This window comes from Oncorhynchus mykiss, chromosome 20 (assembly GCF_057628025.1).
Source record: "Oncorhynchus mykiss isolate SJ-2025 chromosome 20, ASM5762802v1, whole genome shotgun sequence".
NCBI lineage: Eukaryota > Metazoa > Chordata > Actinopteri > Salmoniformes > Salmonidae > Oncorhynchus > Oncorhynchus mykiss.
Window position 1 is genome coordinate 11147129 of NC_143041.1, and position 21298 is coordinate 11168426.

Below are 21298 nucleotides of genomic sequence, written 5' to 3' on the forward strand. Positions count from 1 at the left end.
CAACTCCTCTAGTGAGCTGCGGGCAGGCAACTCCTCTAGTGAGCTGCGGGCAGGCAACTCCTCTAGTGAGCTGCGGGCAGGCAACTCCTCTAGTGAGCTGCGGGCAGGCAACTCCTCTAGTGAGCTGCGGGCAGGCAACTCCTCTAGTGAGCTGCGGGCAGGCAACTCCTCTAGTGAGCTGCGGGCAGGCAACTCCTCTAGTGAGCTGCGGGCAGGCAACTCCTCTAGTGAGCTGCGGGCAGGCAACTCCTCTAGTGAGCTGCGGGCAGGCAACTCCTCTAGTGAGCTGCGGGCAGGCAACTCCTCTAGTGAGCTGCGGGCAGGCAACTCCTCTAGTGAGCTGCGGGCAGGCAACTCCTCTAGTGAGCTGCGGGCAGGCAACTCCTCTAGTGAGCTGCGGGCAGGCAACTCCTCTAGTGAGCTGCGGGCAGGCAACTCCTCTAGTGAGCTGCGGGCAGGCAACTCCTCTAGTGAGCTGCGGGCAGGCAACTCCTCTAGTGAGCTGCGGGCAGGCAACTCCTCTAGTGAGCTGCGGGCAGGCAACCCCTTTAGTGAGCTGCGGCAGGCAACTCTTACATCACATGCTGTAACACAGTGACAGAGATTATCACAGAATCTACCTTTCAATCTTGACAATGCAGGTTACAGTCAAAGCTACTGCATTTGGGGCGACACGTTCTGTTCACAACCTGAACGCATGCAAAGCTTTTCTGTCCTGTCTGTGGCTGCTCCAGAATGTTGCCGAGATCCCCCCAACACTCCAACCCCCCCCCCTTCTCCCCCGCTCTCTGTGTTTTAAATAGTAGGGACAGCTGGCCATAGGGGGCTATATTCAGCTCAGTATCACCTGTGTGGCTGCTGGGTAGAGTTACTTACAGACACCCACACACTAACACACAATCATTTCAACTTCCACGGCCGGTGGGTTTATCCAGCGTGTACCCATAGGTTCGCCCCTCGCTGACTAACAGTTCTCATTCAAATACATGGACAGACTTGGATTCATTTTTAGGCTGCTGACGTCTTTGTGTGTAGGTCTTATGATCAGGCCCCGGTGGACAGACTGTCCATAGAGAACAGAGCACCACCTTGACCAAACACACTTCACAGGAAGCAGTGTGAAAAACGGGACCAAAGTCCACCTAGCTTTAGCCTACAACTTCACAGTATGGAAGAGAGAAAAAAAAGTCATTATAAATGTTATATATATATATATATATATATTTAACCAGGCAAGTCATTTAAGAACAAATTCGTATTTACAACGATGGCCTACCTTCAAGAGATAGGACTGACAGACTCCTCCAAAGACACTGAGTAATACATGATCTGTCCTGACTATCGTTATCACCATTATCACTGTACTGTTATTATCACAGCTATCTCCTCAGAGACGAAAGGTAGTGTTGTAGTAAAGGTTTATGGTTTTAGGAGCAGCCCAGCCAAATGTGTGGGTGGTGACAGCAGGGCTGTTGCCCAAGGTTTTATGGTACCTGGGTTTGAGGGTTAGGTTAGATTTTTAGGGTTAGATTGTCTGAGGCGTTCACAGTCATTCTGCCATCAACTTCCATTCAGTTCATTAGAAGCCAACTGAGATATAGTCTTAAGAGTCGCAGTTTGAAGCCTCACACTAGGGCCGATTGAAGAGATTCCATAAGGCCTAGTGTTTCCCACCTTCTCCTACCATAATATTAGGCAGGGCGGGGCCCCCGCTAAGCATGTTTTAGCCATTAAGAACGCGATCTTATCCAGCGCATTCAACTAAGGCAGGCAAAAAATATAAAAATAAAACACATAACACCATCATCGCAAGTGAAACCCTTTTCCGTGTTGTTACAGCAGGATACAGTATTCTTATGGAGTTCTAATTCAATGCTCAGAGACATCCAGGGTAAGGCGGTCTACCCAGGCACTGACTCCTCCACACGAAGGTCACCTTGCTGGGTCGCCCTGCCCCAGTCCTGGAGAGAAGGCTGTAACGCCTGGGTAGACACACAGCCAGACTGATAACCTCCCACAACCCAGCCTCCTTTCCCTCCTTACACTTCTCTGCGTGTGTGTGTGTGTGTGTGTCAGCTCTAGTATGGGTGGGATTGCTAGAACCATGTCAGGCGGTACGGGCAAGTTAGCTGAAAACAAACTATAGGTCTCTCTGTTCACTCCCTCAGTCAGTCAGTCTCTTTATCCTTCACTAAACAGACTGGATCTCAAAAACCCTGTGGCTGAAGCACTGGAGACGATACCTACCAGGTGTATAGTAAAAATCCAGTCCCATGTGAGCAACAACAACACACATCTTAAATTAGGGTAGTAAACCAACCACAGATCGGCCAAAGCACAGAGGCACACCCAGTCCCATTGATTTCAGTCCTAACAGATGAGGGGGATTGTATGTGGTTAGGCAGGCCTGACAGACTCAAACAAAGACCCTGTGGGTTCATTCCCTGTTAGGGGGGTAAGGTGGTATTATATCTGAGGAAGTCTGTTCACCTGAGTGGTAACAGAAACAGTGGGCTATTTCACAAGGTAGGCAAAGTATGTAAATAGAAGGGTTTGATTGTGTGATAGTAAGCAGACATTAAAAAAGTGTCAACACTGTTTACTCCTCAACACAACACGCCTCACTATTCAGCAGAGTGGGTAAGAGAGGAAAGGACACAAGACAGCAGGGTAGACAGACAGAGACAAACACTGAGGGGGAGACAAAGAAAGTCAGCAAGAAAAAAAGAGGGAGAAGGACATTTTATTTAACGTTTATTGAACTACAAATTCTTATTTACAATGACGGCCTACCCCGGCCAAACCCTAACGACGCTGGGCTAATTGTGCGCCGCCCTATGGCACTCCCAATCCCGGCAGGATGTGATACAGCCTGGAATCGAACCAGGGTCTGTAGTGACGCCTCTAGCACTGAGATGCAGGGCCTTAGACCGCTGCGCCACTCGGGAGCCCCCTAAACAGCTACAGGAGGTAAGGTTACAAAGGTTACCAATTCAGGGCTGCTGTTAGCATTTGTTAATATGGTGCAGCAGAGCACGAGGGAGGGAGGGACGGAGGGGAGGCAAGAGAGAAAGAAAGGGAGAGTAGAGTGAGAGGGAGGGAGGGAGTTCCTTTTCCAGGCACTACATTTCTGGATGAACATCTGAGATGACTTTACTCTGCAGCCCATAACTCCCTAGTTCACTTCACAGAAAACAGATTCCATATCCTTCCCCTCAAGGAAACAGTCCACCCCCTAAAGCACCAGCAGGCGTGCAGTGTGGAACATGGAACTTGTTACATGTGGCGTAGAAGAGACAAGAATAGTTTGATTCATTCAGAAAGAAAAGGAGGATTCGTGTGAAAAGAAAACTGCTGTGTCAAACAGAGAACAGCAAAGTGAGATTCATTTGGTGGTGGTTACTTCAACATTTTGGATCAAATTACTCGACCGCAAGAGTTATTTGTGTCTCTTTTAAGTCATGTCTTCCTCAAAATATGCCTACCCCCTCTGTGGTTAAACAGATGGATTCTTCCTCACCTCCTTTCCTTGTAGCAGAGGCCCCTCTGTGTTGGTCCAGCAACAATGGGAAGACTTTACACACTGTGATTGATGTCAGTGGAGCCTGCTGAGGGGAGGATGGCTCATAATAAAGGCTGAAACAGAGCGAACGGAATGGCAAGACACAAGCCCGTTCTCCCCAACATATAAAGCTAAATTGACCTTAACCTATCAGTGCGATGGGGAAACAATCTAACTGATATACAGGAGACCTAACCTCATTCCTCCAATGTGTTCAGTGCACCAGACAAGGCAAAGTACCAACCTTACAGGCTCACCAACAATAGATCCCACTAAGTGTATATCAAGCTAACACAACACATAAGAGCCTACAATAATAAACCAGTAAGTTAAACTTGTGGCAACGGCCAAGTTATCATAAAGGTCTGTATCCAGTTACATCATCAGAACCAACCTGAAGTGCAAACAGGCGTGTCAGTCAGTTTTTAATGGTGAGAGATTGTGCACATTGATCATGTGAAAGCAGTGACAGACTAACAGATAAGATACAACTACTTTTTAGTAGAATGAAAGTCTACAGAGGACAGGCCCTAGCCTGGTACGGTTTACACCTCTCGGTTATCAGCACAATTAATTTCCTTCAGGATGACTCATAATAACAAACCAATGTCCACAATGACCTCTTAGTCAGAGATTAATAAACTAGAACGTTTAGGACAGTGTTTACTATGAATCACTAGGTAAAGTCTATTCTATACAGACAGACACATCATTTGTGTAAAGATAATAGGAGTGTGAGAAATCAAATAGTTTCCAAGTGAAAATAGACACTGCATTGTATGTGTGATATGTTTATAAATGGTGTGAATATTTATCAATGTGTATGCTGAAAGTTGATCTACAGTACCAGTCAATGTGGGAAGTCCTTCAAGACTGTTGTAAAATCATTCCAGGTGAAGTTGGTTGAGAGAATGCCAACAGTTTGCAAAGCTGTCATCAAGGCAAAAGGTGGCTACTTTGAAGAATCTCAAGTATAAAATATTTTGATTTGTTTAACACTTTTTTTGGTTACTACATGATTCCTTCCATATGTGTTATTTCATAGTTTTGATGTCTTCACTATTATTCTACAATGTAGAAAATAGTCAAAATAAAGAAAACGCCTGGAATGAGTACTGTATGTATGTGTACATTGTAATGTGTGTTTGTGCATCTTTCCACTGTATTCATAGCTGCTGTTGCAAAGAGCAACAGGCTGCGGAGATTGTTCAGTTGTGCTCAGAGTTTTTATTACTGAATGACTATTGGATAACAAATAGAAGCTGTAATTACGTAACTGCACTGTGTGATGGTGATGGCACTGTGATATGTGCCATCAGTCAGTGCATGTGAGGTCCTGTCTATTTCTCAACAGTAACAAGCCTTGTGTTGGCTGGGTGTGTGCGTGCGTGTGAGTATTTTGTAAGTATGTACAGTGTATTCGGAAAGTATTCAGGCCCCTTCCCTTTTTCCACTTTGTTACGTTACAGCCTTGTTCTAAAATGGATGAAATATTTTTGTCCCCTTATCAATCTACACACAATACCCCATAATGACAAAGCAAAAATGTGTAGTTTGTTTGACATGTTATTTTTTTTTAAAGAAAAAAACAGAAATACCTTATTTTCATAAGTATTCAGACCCTTTGCTATGAGACTCGATATTGAGCTGAGCTGCATCCTGTTTCCATTGATCATCTTTGAGATGTTTCTACAACTTGATTGGAGTCCACCTGTGTTAAATTAATGATTGGACATGATTTGGAAAGGCACACACCTGTCTATATAAGGTCCCACAGTTGACAGCGCAAAAACCAAGCTTTGAGGTTGAACAAATTGTCCATAGAGCTCCGAGACAGGATTGTGTCGAGGCACAGATCTGGGGAAGGGTACCAAAAGATGTCTGCAGCATTGAAGGTCCAAGAACACATTGGCCTCCATTCTTAAATGGTAGAAGTTTGGAACCCCTAAGACTCTTCCTAGAGCTGGCCGTCCGGCCAAACTGAGCAATCGGGGGAGAAGGGCCTTGGTTAGGGAGGTGACCAGGAACCAGATGGTCACTCTGACAGAGCTCTAGAGGTCCTCTGTGGATATGGGCGAATCTTCCAGAAGGACAACCATCTCTGCAGCACTCCACCAATCAGGCCTTTATGGTTGAGTGGCCAGACAGAAGCAACTCCTCAGAAAAAGGCACATGACAGCCTGCTTGGAATTTACCAAAAGGCACCTAAAGGAATCTCAGAACATGAGAAACAAGATTCTCTGGTCTGATGAAACCAAGATTGAACTCATTGGCCTGAATGGCAAGCGTCCCATCTGGAGGAAACCTGGCACCATCCCTACGACGAAGCATGATGATGGTAGGATCATGCTGTGAGGATTTTTCAGCGGCAGGATGAAGTCCTGAGCACTCTGGAGCAGGTTCAGACTTTGGTGAAGGTTCACACAGCCAAGACAACGCATTAGTGGCTTCGGAACAAGTCTCTGAATGTCCTTGAGTGGCCCAGCCAGAGCCCGGACTTGAACCTGATCGAACATCTCTGGAGAGACTTGAAAATAGATGTGAAGCGACACTCACCATCCAACCTGACAGAGCTTCAGAGGATCTGCAGAGAAGAATGGGAGAAACACCCCAAATACAGTTGTGCCAAGATTGTAGCGTCATACCCAAGAAGACTAAGGGCTGTAATCGCTGCCAAAGGAGCTTCAACAAAGTACTGAGTAAAGGGGCTGAATACATTTTTTCTCCTTTTTTCCTCCCCTAAAAACCTGTTTTAGCTTCGTCATTATGGGGTATTGTGTGTAGATTGATGAGGGGAAAAAACTATTTAATCAATTTTAGAATAAGGCTGTAACGTAACGAAATGTGGAAAAAGGGAAGGGGTCTGAATACTTCCCGAATGCACTGTATATGTGTTTTGACTGCATTGTATTTATGTAAATGAGCCAATAACAGAGAGCCAAAAATACAATCGCTACAAGGACGGAGAGATCAAGACAAACAGAGGGAAAGGGGAGAGGGAAGAGGGAAAAGAGGGGGGCAAATAGAAGTGTGTGCTGCTGCTGTAACTGAGTGAATGTCACAGACAGCTGTGTGTCTCGCCCACATTAGCTAAGCAGGGACAGGGAGGCCCCTTTAGCCCCTTTTTCCTCTCCTCCTTCCTCAACCTTTTCCTGCTCTCCTGTCCCCGTTTTGTTCTTCTCTCCTCCTTTACCGTCTCCCTCTGCTCAGGGCCAGTGAGAGCGTGCTGGAGCCTCTACAGTATGCTGGGCTGGCTGGCTGCTGGCACTCTTCCCTCCCTGTTACATAAACTCAACCACACAGCTCCTCTACAGCCTACCACTGCTGCTAGAAAGCGCCACAGCTTACAGGCCGCCTCCGCTCACACTGTACCCACACTAAAGGCAGCAGGAGAGGGGGACAGAATATGGGAGTGGGACATCTAGGGTACTTTCCAAGTTTCCATACAATGTGTGGTTTTGTGTACATTTACGTAATTATTTATGTAGCCGGAATGCTACTAATGAAAACGTAACTTTTTCCTATGTAAAGGAATATTCTAAATCGGCAGGCAGGCCAAGGATCTATACTCTTCAAATAAATGTTGTACCTCTAACCATGAAAAATCACTAGGTTTGTACTGCATGGGGAGAAGAGGTGTTGATTTGACAGAATGTATTCCGAATGAACACATGACTATTTCCCCCATTGGCTCCAGGCTCTCTGTCATTGCTCTAGTAGTCTAGTTTAGACGAATCAGAGCCACACCGTTAGCCATGCATTAACATACCCCACCGTGCTTTGTTGCCAGGTGTGGGGGTTGGTGGTGGTCTGGGAAGTAGCAGAGGTGAACAGTCTCAAGTCTCTCCTATTCCTTACTGACAGACAGATAGACATGACTGATGACCAGCCCTGCCAACACTGGAGCCAGCCTGTTTAACATGACAAGCACTCAGCTGGGCTGGGCTCCACAACACAACACCCAGGACAATCACAGCGAGTCAATCAACCTCTCTGGGGGTTGCAGGTCTAGCGCTGTGCTTTGCTCCAAACAGCTGATCTGAGAGCAACTCTTCCAATCCCCCCAAAAAGCTGAGAAAACAGGACAGTGTCCCAAATCTCTCTTGATGGAATGGGAGTCATAACAGCCAAGCCAGCTGCTTTCAATGAGGCGCTGTCGTCTCAGAGAGAACAGTCAAAGTCATCACCCCCACCAACCTCCCACCCTCCAGCCCAGCTCACCCCACCCCAGCCTTCCCATATCTGCCACTGAGTCAAGAATTAAAATAATACAAAAAAGAGCCACTACTTTTACAGCGTGATCTTTCAACGGAGGGAGACAGTTGTTAGGTAACTTGCAGGCACACATGACAGAGTTTCATTAATTTATTCACAGCCCTTTCATTCCCACAGAAACAGAAATAAATGTAATGAATATACATCATAAAAATCGTATAATAGCTTCAGAATATGTTTTAAAACCATGCTAATGCTGGCGGGTTGGGAATGACAGAATGATTAGTTATTTTTCTTTGTTCAATTGGCCTTGAGATTAAAGAGCGGCTGTGAAACTTGAACACAGAGCAATAAGTACTTCACAAGGCGGAGAGCCTGGCCATTGAACAATAACACTCTTTTAGAGTTACACTGCCGCTATGACATTACACACACACACGTACACTTGACCTACTGGTACAGATATACTGACAGCTGAGCGACAACACCCACAGCTGAAATAAACAAATACTCTGCAAAAAGACACTTTACCTGAGTGTATGGCCATATCCCTATTCACTGGAAGGATAAAGTACAACCTTCCTCCAAGTTTAGCGATCCATACTCATAAGAGAACAGCAGGAGAGGCTACTGGCAGAGTTGCGTTTCCAAGACCCAAAAAGTTTTCCACGGCAGTCCCGGCACCCCTCCCTGTAGAATAAATTCTCCACGAGAACTACAAACAACACGGCGTGTTTGTGAGTGTGTGTGTAGCCCACTTCTTCTAACACTGGCTACAGCCAATCCCTGCCTGCTCAATCCCTGCCTGTTGTACCTGTCTGCGAGTGTGTGCACGCCCTGACAGAAAGGGTGTGTGTTTGAGGCAGTCAGTTTTTCTTCTTCTTCCTCATTGCTCCTTGGATTCCATCCAAGTCCAGGCCCAAGTTCCTAACCTCTCTGGGGCGACACCTACTTTTTCCCCGCTAGGTGTCATTTTTTTTCTCTTTAGAAAGGCAGGCAAGCTGCAGGCAGAATGTCACTGCTGTTGTTGCTCGGGCAGAATAAGTAAAAATCCAGGAGAAAACATGGGGGAAACACTGGTGCCTGCCGATCTGCATTCCAGATCACCTTTTGGCCTCAAATATTATCACTACTGCCCTCCATTCTCTCGCTCTTCCTGTTTTCCTCTGTCTGCATCGTTCCTTCCTTCTCTATATCCTACAGAATTATGCAATTCCGTCTTTCGGATGACTTCCCCCTTTTCCTCCCCCACTCTCTTCCTCCAATATTTCTATATCCCCCTCTATTGAAAACCACCCTACACCTCCAAGTTGTAAATGACCTCAAAAGGCATTATTGCACCATGTTCTCATACTCTCTCCACAAAGTTCTAGTGGATTAGAAAACGTCGCTATCGCCCTTCTCACTCAGGGCCACGTTATCATAAAGAAAAGGGCTAATGTTAATCAACATTTGCCCTTTTTTTTCTATCTTTCCTCCTTTCTCTGACAAATAGGCATGCCTACACACACACACACACACACACGTTGAACGCTGACCCCCGACTCAACCCTGACATGAAAGCCTGTAAATATTCACTTGAAAAACCTTCAGCAGCCCTCCTCTCTAAAACAAGGTACTGTGGAATGAGAGATTGCATAACTCTACCCTGGAAGAAGACAGATAGAGAGAGAGAGAGTACCAACCTATTTCCCATTTAGTGCACTGCTTGGGCTACTTATCGGTCCTAGTCAAAAAAAGAGAGCACTGTGAATATAGTGCCATTTGGGACACAACCCATAGCTACCATGCAGAGGCCATTAAGATGGTTGTAGACTAGATAGATGTAATGGACTGATAGCCTTGCTAACATTCCTGTGTCTCGTTTACACCATGTTGTGTCAGATAAGAGACTGGGAAGGTCCTGCTACAACATGTCTGCTACTGGCAGCCAGCCTGTATGAAGCGTTAGTAGCCATGGTAGGCAGTGTTTAAAACGAGGAGTGGTGCCCTTGGGCTGGGGGAGTGGGGGTTAAACACTAAAACTCAACCTTTTATCCTTGTAATTCCCTTTGCAAGGAGGGTCTATTCATCCTGGCCTTGACTGAGACTCCCATCTGGCTCTTAAGCAAATCTTGTTAAGCAAACTCGCTGCACCTTCAGTTTCACTCTCCGTACATTAAGCTGATCATGTCTCATTGAGATACAATCTAGGCATATTTTAGAAGAAGGACCTGTTCAAGATAACAGCAGTTCCACATAAATACATCAACTCCATTATCATGAACAGTATTACTGTCTCAGCATCAGCAATGATCCTTCACTCCCCCCTCCTCTATGACATTCTACATCTCCTTCACCCTCATCTGACCCCCTAATCGCCATCTCTCTGAACCCTCTCCTGTGGAGACATAAACTGGCCACTGTATATGGCTGGGAGAGCTGTACAGACCTCATACCGAACTCCTGCTTTTCATGCTAGTGATGCACCGATATGACATTTTTTGCCGAAACCGATATCTGATATTTTCCTTGCCAAAAAAAGACGATACCGATATTTACAATTTGAGCGGCCTTTTAATCATTCTAGTACAGTTAAATAGTTAACACACACACAAACGGATGCAGCGGTCTAAGGCACTGCATCTCAGTGCAAGAGGCGTAACAACAGTCCCTGGTTCGAATCCAGGCTGTATCACATCCAGCCGTGATTGGGAGTCCCATAGGGCGGCGTACAATTGGCCCAGGGTCGTCCAGGCCGTCATTGTAAATAAGAATTTGTTCTTAACTGACTTGCCTAGTTAAAGAAAAGGTTACCCACACCACAATGACCAAAAAGTTATTTTGTTGGCATTTACGCATGTCCCCATTACCAGTAAAACATAATCAAAACCTATTTATTTTACTAACTTGCTGTGCTGTTTCGTTGTTCATTTGTTCAGTCGTTTCATTCTCAACCAGGATTTCTATGGAATGCCATTTGTGTCTACGCGTGTCAAAAAAAACCACTATTTGACGTGTTAAATAAGCTTGTTGACCAATCAGGACCTGCATATGACTGCACGTCACATAATAATTTAACGCGTTCATAACTTTTTTACATAGTTATTACACATTGATTACACTATCACTCGTATTTTCTATGTCACAATGATTCATCAATAAGTATGCTATGATGCTGGTAAAGTTGTCTCGCGCACCTACAGTGCTGGTCATAAAAAAAAGCTAGCTAGCTCATGGATGCAAACAATGTTCTTCCCCAAAAACGCAGCAAAACAACAATCTGTTTCAGTAGCTATAGTTAGCTAGCTAACTATACAGCTAGGTGTCATTAAAATACCCCTAATTTATAAGACAGTTCTTATTTGATTAATGGTGGTCGGACCCATCTGTGTGAAGCTAGCCACAATAAAGATTAGCCACAATAGTAGAATGCATCACTGTCAATGACATACTTTTATTTTGAAGGCAAATCGCAAATTCGACTATTATGCTAATCCTTATTGTGGCTAGCTTCACAACACATAACCCGGTCCGGTCAAGCCTCACTAGCCAGATGAAGCTAGCTGGCTGCTTATAACGTTAGCTTTGGGCAACAGGATTAAGTAGCTGGCTAGCTATTTATTTTCATGAAGTTCAATTTCATTAGGTGAACAACAAGTGGCTACCTAGCTAATACTTACTCACAAAGACTCCTAAATCATTGCTAAGAATAATGAAAATGACTGCAGTTTCTACTGGTCATTGTTTTCAGGCTGGTTGTATTGGCGCTAGCTAGGTACCAAGCTAAAGCTAGCTACCCCAGAAGTTGCGGTCGAAGAAATAATGCTTTATTACCAACGCGGTATTGTAAACACATCGTGTCCGGGGTTTGCTTGTTTGCAGACTTTTTCTACAGCTTTGACAGTGCAACTGTATATTTTTTGACACGTAAAGACCCAAACGGCATTCCATAGCATGTATGTCATGATGCTAATAGCAGTGAAGCTATCACTGTGTAACTCCGGTAGGGCAACATTTTAAAAATAGCGCACTTGGTAGTATGCACCAGTGCTCGACCAGTCGGTGAAAGCCAACATCACCCAAGACAGAGAACGGTTGATTGTCAAGGGCAATGAATTTCATTATCTTGGCTTTAATGGATTTCGCCTTTTGAGTTGTCTCGCTGAAATTTTCTTACCCTTTCAAATGACTGCTCGACTTGACTGCTCGAGTCACACAGCAGACATTGTGTGGGCTAGGTTAAGAATGCTGTGTTGCACGTGTAGCGCAAAATTTTACGTGGCATCATTACATCATGTACCTACTTTATATAGGTATGCACGGCAGCTTTGACATCGGTTTTGCACATCGCCGTTAAACTAGACATCGGCCGATACTGATGTTGGCATTTTTATCTAATATCGTCCGATTCCGATATGTTCACCGATATATCGTGCATCCCTAATTTCAGCATTTAAAAATATATATATATAGATTTGCAAACATTTCTAAAAACCAGTTTTTGCTTTGTCATTATAGATTGATGAGGAAGAAAAAAAATACTTAATCCATTTTAGAATAGGGGTATAACGTAACAACGTGGAAAAAGTCAAGGGGTCTGAATACTTTCCAAATGCTCTGTCGGTGAACTATTCTACCCTGGGGTTGTCTGATATTGTTTTAATAACAACATTACATGGCAAAAACAGTAGCACTGGAAAGTTATCACATCCGGAGTGATAAAGTATAGGCTTTGAATTACTTTGCTAGCAGCTACAGTAGGCTACACACTGTTGAGTTGAGCGACACGGTGGTGTGCATTATAGGCCGTTTAATTCCTCTCATCTGAAAATCGGAGTATTAGCCACAATCATGCATGTTAGTTCAGTGCACACAGCGTAACAGAAAGTACAATATTCAAGATGTCATTTATTTTACCTTGATACGGTATGGTATGTCTGATAGTTGATGAAAGAGGAGGATCATACGGGGGATCCTCGTACGGGGGATCCATACGGGGGATCCTCGACACCAACTCACCGTTCTTCCTCTCTCGCACAGGCATGTCGTTGGAGATGGGCTGCAGAGTCAACTCCTGAAGCTCATTGGTCACTGCTTCGCTCTGTGGGCTGGAGGCTGAGCCGGGTGCCACGGCAACCACCATGATGCCAGGACTTAGCTCCGCCCCACCCTGTGGCCCCAGCGTCGCCAGGGTGACAGAGATACCTGTGAGGTATACAATTATTTTAAAAAAGAAAAGAAAAACAATGTCAGTCTTTGTTTTCTTTGGTTTGCAAATTGTCGCATGCAGAAATGATGGTTTCAACAGGGGTGGGGTACTCCGGTCCAAGAGAAATGGTGCATAGGCTTTTAATCCACCCCTGCAATAACACACTTGATTCTAGGCTTGGGCAGTATACCGGGGTATTTGGAAATTGCCACGGAATGGTTTTTCAATACAGTCAATACCATTGAAATGTTTTAAATACATTTTTATATTTGTAGCTACTTTTACAGTAAACACCTGCAGTCAACTTGCGCAATAAGTTAGTAAGTAAAGAAGAACGCGTTCTTCATTTTACCTGTCACAACTTTCATTATGAAGCTTAACGATAGTTCCCAGTCACATTGTGTTTGTTTACAAGCACACAACTACGAGACCGTAGCCTTGTGAGTCACTCACTGTTGTGCAGCACCCGCCAGGTGATCTACTTACAGTATAGAATTCACAACTAAATATTTGCCAGCTAGGTATCTTATAACTATTAAGTTAAATTTGCATTTGTTTAGCTAATTTAGTAGCTAGTTAGCTATCTAGCAAAGTGGTTAGCTTTTCCAAAATCAAGCTTTGCTTGGTAAAAGCAGTGAAACCCCGCCTGGATCAAGAGCCTTGCTGTCTAATATCTGTTTTGTGCCAAACGGAGTAGCATTTTTGAGTAACTTGGATGACTTTATGAACTAGGATATCCTTCTTGCATATAGTTTAGGTCAGAGATTGTATAAAATGTTCGCAATACACTCATTAGCATTTAGTTAGCATTCTCTATGGGATTTGACATGTACTTGTTAACATTGCTAACTTTTGGATTACAAAGGCTGGGTGGGGTTTTGTGATCAGTGCCGGTATCTCAAATATCCCGGTATGGCACAAGGTCGGTATGAAGGTATGACAATCTGGATGCCGCCCAAGCCTACTGGATTAAGCTTATCAGCTAATAATGGATTTCAATATAAACCACTTAGTTTAAAATCAGGTGTTTATTACAGCGGGGCTAGAACAAAACTCAGAGGCTGTCCAGGACAAATGTTGCACAAACTCCTTTATCGTGACCCGGTCTATAGAAACTTGCAACCAGAACCGTGACTCAATATCTGAAGTCGTCCTTCAACTGACAGCTGACATAAACTAGACACTCGATTCCCCTGAGGCCTGTTCTTTGCTAACCACTGACGCAGACACAGTGGCAGAGTGTTAGGGTAGATAGATGTAGCCTACTCTCCCTCTCGGTTGCTCAGGGCTGGGAGGTAGAACATGGAACAGGCTGGAACACGCTAATGGAACACTGAGCATCTCTTGTGAAACTTTGGAATTCAGACGCAGACAGAACACAATTTAGGAATGCATATCTGCAGGCTAAGGATTATAGTGTCAACTATCTGGAGGAATAGGCATTTTGTGTTTTCCTTCACCGGAATCTTCAGTAATTTTGGTAATTAACAGAAAATCTATGGCAATGCATAATAACTTTAGTCATTTATACCTGAATATTTTTTTTATATTATTACACAGTGTTAATTTTTTTGTGTCCATGAGTTTCTAGTATATGGAACATATGGTTGAAGAGAAAAATAGCCTAATTAACTCTGCAACCCTATCTAACTATTGACATTTTTCACAACTGCCACCAGTTTTATGGCAAAACACTGACAACAAATAAATACTGACGTAGTAAAATGAAAAAGTGGTAAAAGTCTGAAGTTATATTGCAGAAACCCTTATATTAAACCACCAACAGTATTCACTAAATTGACGGTCTGTTTTATTTTCTATTTTGTTTGTGCAATTTAGCATGGTAAAGGCCCAAGGGCCACATCCGCTCAAGCAATACCATGCCAATTGGCCACATGGTTGTGCTAAAACAAGCGATTGAACATGCTAACTTTGTAAGGTCATCCCCTGCACCCCGTGTGACCCAAAGTCACCCCTGCACCCCGTGGGACCCAAAGTCATGAACCCCGGCCATGCTGCTTGCAGCTTTAATTCTGTTTGTTTTCTCTACCCATGGAGTGCAGCAGGAAATGCCATTACAACAGAGCAGGCCAACAATAAGGCTGTGTTGTCTAAGGATCTCTCCCAATCTCATTCTTGCCCTCACACCATTCATTTCACTATCAATCTCTCCATTTCTGTGTTCAGCTCAGGCTATTGCTGATATGTTTTTGGTCTGTCTCACTACCTAGCCTACATCTCAACCTACTATCTGTCTGTCTCCCATACCTAGCCGTCTCCCTCTATCCATCTCTCTCCATGACTGTCTAGGTGTGGCAGCATACAGTACTCTCTGGTTCTCAGCTAAGTGTTGATGTGGCCGTAAGGAGCGATTCCCTGGCACTGGCTCTAGAAAAACCATAATACTCATGCGGGCAGAGAGGATTTCTGTGGTGGTTCTGAGTGTTCCAGCAGCCAGAGGATGTCCAGTCTCCTCTCGGACGACACACCCCAACTGAAAAACCTGGACCGAAAAACATAGTCTGATCAATCTCAACAGGGTTTCTACAGAGAAACACTCAGTTTCATCCTCCAGATCCGTCACACCACAAGCCATTTCCACCGAATTTACCACAACAAAATGTAATCGACCTTTATTATGATTTATTACAGCACATTAAGTCTGATCTAATCATCCAATCTCCTGTTGCATAACTGTAGACCCCTACCCTCATCTTATCACGACATCAGCGGCAGCCTCACCCTGTCGTTTCCCCACCGATCTAATTGAGGCTATCATGAAGGAGACCTCTGACAGGCAGAAACAGCTTCAAAAAGTCAGTGAAACAGGTCAACTTAGGAGAGAATTAAGTTATGTGGGAGAACAAGACAGGTCATTGAAAGATTCATTGTAGGCCACACTTTAGTGCAGCTGGTGATGTCACAATACAGTAGAGGATGTGAGTCATAATTCAGTAGTATAACCCAACTAGGCTAACATGGTGTGTGTCACAAAGCTATTCATCACAATGTAAATTAAAATATATATATATATATTTGACTGGTACTGTATATGGAAAAATGAGTTTAAACCAATCAAATAACAGATGACTTTCGGTCAACCAAGATTTTATTTTGTCGGGGACAGCCCTAGAATAAATGATGGTTAATAAGTGACAAGCAGTGAATGGGCAATCACTACCATCGTGGGACTTTTAAAAATGCTGTATTGTTACAGCATTCAACCCACATAATGCATAGTGCATTTAAATGTAAAATAAAAATATGGAAAACCGTTACTATTTTTTAAATAATCGAAACGACATCCAAAAGCACTAAACGGTCAGCACTAGTGGTCAGAAACGAGATAGCGGTGCTCCTATTTGACCCATATTCATCACTGAAAAAGAGAAACTGTGGAATGCTATTATTTCAAAGCTTACAAACATGGTTGTGAAAGTATTCTATGATTTATTCATTTATTTTTAAAAATGCACAAATGTTATAGCTTAGAACCTATTTGACATAATCTGAGGTGTTTGTTTTTTTACTAATGCTCTCAGCTGTAAGGACTTTTTGTTTGGCGACTTTGGGTCTTGAGCATCATAACGCTGTATAGGCCACCAAAGCACTGCCCCACTTCATTTACTGATTTCTCTGAACTATTGTCCATTGCCCTTGAGAACTATACTGAACAAAAACATAAAACGCAACATACACCAATAAAGACTTTACTCAGTTACAATTCAAAGACGGAAATCAATAGAATAATTCAATAAATTCATTGGGCCATAATCTTCGGATTTCACATGACGGTAGAAAGGCCCAGCCAATCAGAATGAGTTTTTCCCCCACAAAAGGGGGGAATCTCCTATTAGACAGAAATACTCCTTAGAACCCCCCCAGACGTACTGTCAAATTCTCTAAAATGACATTGGAGGCAGCATATGCAGAGAAATGAACATTCAGTTACATTGGACATTCCTGCCAATTGCATGTTCGCTTAAAACTTGAGACATCTGTGGCATTGTGTGACAAAACTGCACATTTTAGTGGCCTTTAATTGTCCTCAGCACAAGGTGCACCTGTGTTAATCATGCTGTTTAATCAGCTTCTTGATATGCCACACCTGTCAGGTGGATGGATTGTGGATGGATGGATGACCCGCCAAACCATACTCCTTAACACCCACCCGCACCAATGATAATAAATAAAAAAATTACAACTAAAAACAAGAATAATACCTAGGTGTTAGTTTGAATTCTGAACTCGATTAATCACACATTAGGAATGTGACCAACATAGCTTTTTACTACCTGAGGAATATTGTCACGGTGCGGCCGTTTTTCTCTCAGGCAGATACAGAGACACATCCATGCATTTATTACAAGCAGGCTTGACTACTGTAATGGTTTCCTGTCTGGTCCATCTAGGAAAGCCATTGGTCAACTGCAAAACATACAGAATGCAGCAGCACAGGTACTGACTAAGGCCAGATGGAGAGCACCAGTTTTAAGGTCTTTGCACTGGCTGCCTGTGAGTTTAAGAATTCGTTTTAAGATTATTCTATTGGTTTTTAAATCAATCCACAATTGTGCACCTCAATACATGTCAGACATGGTTTAAAGTTATGTACCCAGTAGGTCCCTCAGATCTTCTGGCACTGGCCTTTAACTCTCCCAAAGCCTGGGAAAAAGAGGCATGGAGAGGCAGCCGATAGTTATAATTCCACCAGCCTCTGGAATAGCCTGCCAGAGAACCCGAGGGGGGCCAAAACTGTGGACATATTTAAAATAAATCTTAAAAACACACCTTTTTAGCTTTGCTTTTCCTTTGGGTGCTTTTTAGTCAGTCAGTTTTTGTTTATTTATCCTCTGTTTGTTCTGTAGTAAATATTTCTGTTTTTAATTTTGTTTTTTTCCCTGTGAAGCACATTGTGTTGCATTCCATGTCTGAAATGTGCTGTATAAATAAAGCTTGATTTGTGCCCATCATCGGTTGAGACGTCGCATACTCTTGAATACAGGGTAGGCGTCACTTCAATCATAGAAATATAACTTATAAAATGGACCTATCCCTTCAGAACACTGCAATTAAGCTGCTAAACCAATTAAATGTACTTTTAATTAACTTCCAACTTCCAAAAAGATGGCCGCTTGTCCCCCCACTGTCAAATGTCAACTTGAATGGGAATGTATGTTGTAACGGCAGGGTTGTGGGTTTGATCTCCACAAGGGACCAGTACAAGAAAACAAGAAAATGTATGCACTGGATAAGAGCGTCTGCTAAATGACTCAAATGTAAATATGATCTATATATTTCTATGATTTCAATACTTTTCCTACGGAGGATAAATTGTTTCATTTATAACAATGAATATGGAGTTGTCATAATAACAACGCATTATTAGAACAGTCACATTTTGGAGGTGAAGGCAATGTCACGATGTAGTTGATGACAATCCTTGAGCAGCCAAGTTATTCCTTCCCAGCACCTCTCCTGTATGAGGGTGTTGAAACATGTAGTGCATTGTGCTGACATAATAGCATGGGGAGGGACAGTGAGTTCACTGGCATTCCTCCCACTGCACGTCTACACTAGTCTGTGCAGATGTGCTCTGAACACGTTCACAAAGAAACACAGCAGGAAACCTCCCACCTGGCTGTAATGTGGGTTTTGCATCTTAGAAGTGAAAAACAGCTACACTTGATTGTCAGCTTGTCACAGAGGACAAATGCACAGTGATGACGTATGACATGATAAATCTATGAGTTACAGTCATCAATGGAAGGTAAATGGAGATCTAGCTAAGCTATATTGTGACAACAAGAGATGAGTGATGGACTGGATGTTGTAACGAGAAATGTGAACTTAACCGTTCCGCTAAATCCTTGAAAACAAATGGGATGGTTTTTCCATTTCAGCACACAGCTGGGAAAAGTGCTGAAAGAAAAGAAGGGAAAGAGATTTTCATTAGTCCAAGCACATTGCTACAAATAGGCCTAGCAACTATCCATCAATCATTGTATGCAAACTCACCACGGCATGATGCAGATCATTCATGACATGAATACAAACTAGCTAACTATTTAGGTAGCTATGCATGTAGCTGTATGGTGCAACATGATGAAGAGATACTCTCGTTTGGCCCAATAGCTGTTAACATGTCGATATCAAGGGCAATGTGTATGATTAGATAGCGTAATAGCCAACTGTGGATTTGGCTAACCACAGATGTCACGACAGCTGTCATTGGCTCATATGGCTGATAGCTAACAGCTTGTTACACAATACCCTTTGACAACAATACAATATCTACCCAGCAAACATGACCTCATGTGAGTATTTGGTAGACACGGGCTAACCCACAACAAGCCCAACATGGGCTAACCTACAACAAGCCCAACACGGGCTAACCCACAACAAGCCCAACCCACAACAAGCCCAACATGGCTTTCCCACACCAGTCCAACACAGGTTAACCCACACCAAGCCCAGCTTCTTCATAAATGTAGAGGTGGGGGCTCATTAGAATTGTTAGTGGTGTGGTTTGCAAATATGTTAAAGTGAAGAGAAAAAAATATTGCAGACACCATTCAAACCAATGAGTGTTTGGAACTTAAGACAATTATCTAGGAATCATTTATTTTTCAGATAGAACCTTATAGCTCTATATTTATTTTTGTGCAATCTTCCTAGTGAATTTTTAAAAGAAAAAAAGACCTTGTACATTGTCAATGACGAAGACGAAGACCGTAAAAAAAAGAAGTTCAATAAGTGCATGAGATATGACAACTAAGTTTCTCTGATAATGATATATATATATATATATATATATATATGATGACAACATTGTTGTCTTTCTGATACAATGTAACAGGCAGCCGATCAAAGAGGGTGGGCTCGTTTCAGGAAAAGTGAGGGCTGCCCTTGGGGCCAATGTGGAGCCTATGAGCAAAGGCGCATCGGCTCAATGTGGGCAGCCTTCATGGGGTTAACCCGCATTGGGACCACATCCTGCCAACGTGGGCACATTTTCAAGGCAAAGTGAGGGCTACCCTCACCCCCACACTGACCCAATGTCTTTGGGGCAAATGTGGAGCCGATGAGCGAAGGCACATCGGCCCAATGTGGAAAGCCTAAATGTGGCCAATATTTTTGCCCGCATTGGGCCCATATTGTCATTGTGCCAATGTGGACATATTGGCTCGGTATCTAGGCTAGTTAACTACGCAGTGGGCGCTCACCTGAAAATTGTCCAACGCAGAACTATTGAATAACGAAATCCAATACCTCCACAACAGCAAAATAAAAGTGGTTTAAGCGAATCTATCAACAGTAAAACTAGACAAGTCCACCTCCCGGCTCCAGACAGCTAATGTTAGCTACAAGAAATAGCTAGCTTAGCATCTGATGCTAGCAGCTACCTGTCAGTCTAGTCACGCGGTGGTAATATCGAGGTATCTTGCTCTTTGTCGTGATGTTAAAGATTTAATTAATGCGTTCTCTCATTAGCTACTCATCACTGTCGCTATTATTGTTTTTAACGAGGTTAAAAGCCTTTGGCTTTAGTGGTGCACCACTTCCGACTCACAACGGAAACTTTGACCGGAAAACCCTCCTCTCAGCTAAAAAGGCAAATCGTTACTTCCATATAGCAACAACTTGATGACCAATATCAAATATATACTCACATCTAACCACACGATAGCAACAACTTGATGACCAGTTATCAAATATATACTCACATCTAACCACACGACTGAATGAGATGTCAACTGCTTTGGGAATAATGTAGCTATGGCATAGATGTTTTTCCAGTCTTGCCTTGCATTGAAGAGAAGTTGAATCATGGCAATAAACTCTTTCTGTGTTGTGGGCTTGTGGAGTGAAATGCATGGTCTGTGGCGCCACCTACTGGTTATTTCTGATTCCTTTCCAATACTCAGGCCTGCCAGTCATCTGAGTAGATTAGATGATGGGTGAGTTTTAGCAAGCATATGGAGTTGCATAACAATACCTTATGAAGATCTGACTTTTGCGAAAGTGCTCATCATTATGATCAGATTATTTTACAAGTCTTATATGATCTTTCACTGTTCAAAGCTCTGGCCGAACAATAATACAAGTATGTGAAACAGTCTAATAAACATTCTGCAGTGAAGTGCATGAGACGCACACACTGCATAATACATTAATGTGAAACTGTGATCTGATTCCACTGACATGGCCCTGTTTGAATTATTTTTTAACCAACCGTGCTATTTTGTTTGTTTTCTCGCATTGTTTGTAACTTATTTTGTACATAATGTTGCTGCTACCATATCTTATAACCGAAAATAGCTTCTGGA

At 43.2% G+C, this 21298-nt stretch overlaps 1 protein-coding gene across 6 annotated transcripts in view; it reads right to left on the minus strand.

Annotated features, from left to right (window-relative positions):
* The window catches only part of LOC110499104 (myocardin-related transcription factor A), a 43625-nt gene extending 22803 nt beyond the window's left edge, over nt 1-20822 (minus strand). For 2 of the 6 annotated variants that reach the window (XM_090212190.1, XM_021576006.3), the window contains exons 1-3: nt 20696-20822; nt 18824-18890; nt 12779-12964 (exon numbers count right to left, since the gene is read on the minus strand). In XM_090212190.1, coding sequence (XP_090068316.1) covers nt 12779-12902 — 124 coding nt within the window. In that variant the 5' untranslated portion in view covers nt 12903-12964; nt 18824-18890; nt 20696-20822. Of the gene's footprint in view, nt 1-8308; nt 9182-12676; nt 12965-18823; nt 18891-20695 lie in introns of those variants that run through there. The other 4 variants (XM_036955961.2, XM_036955960.2, XM_090212191.1 and 1 more) reach the window with 2 other exon arrangements.
* Nucleotides 20823-21298: the final 476 nt, after the last annotated feature.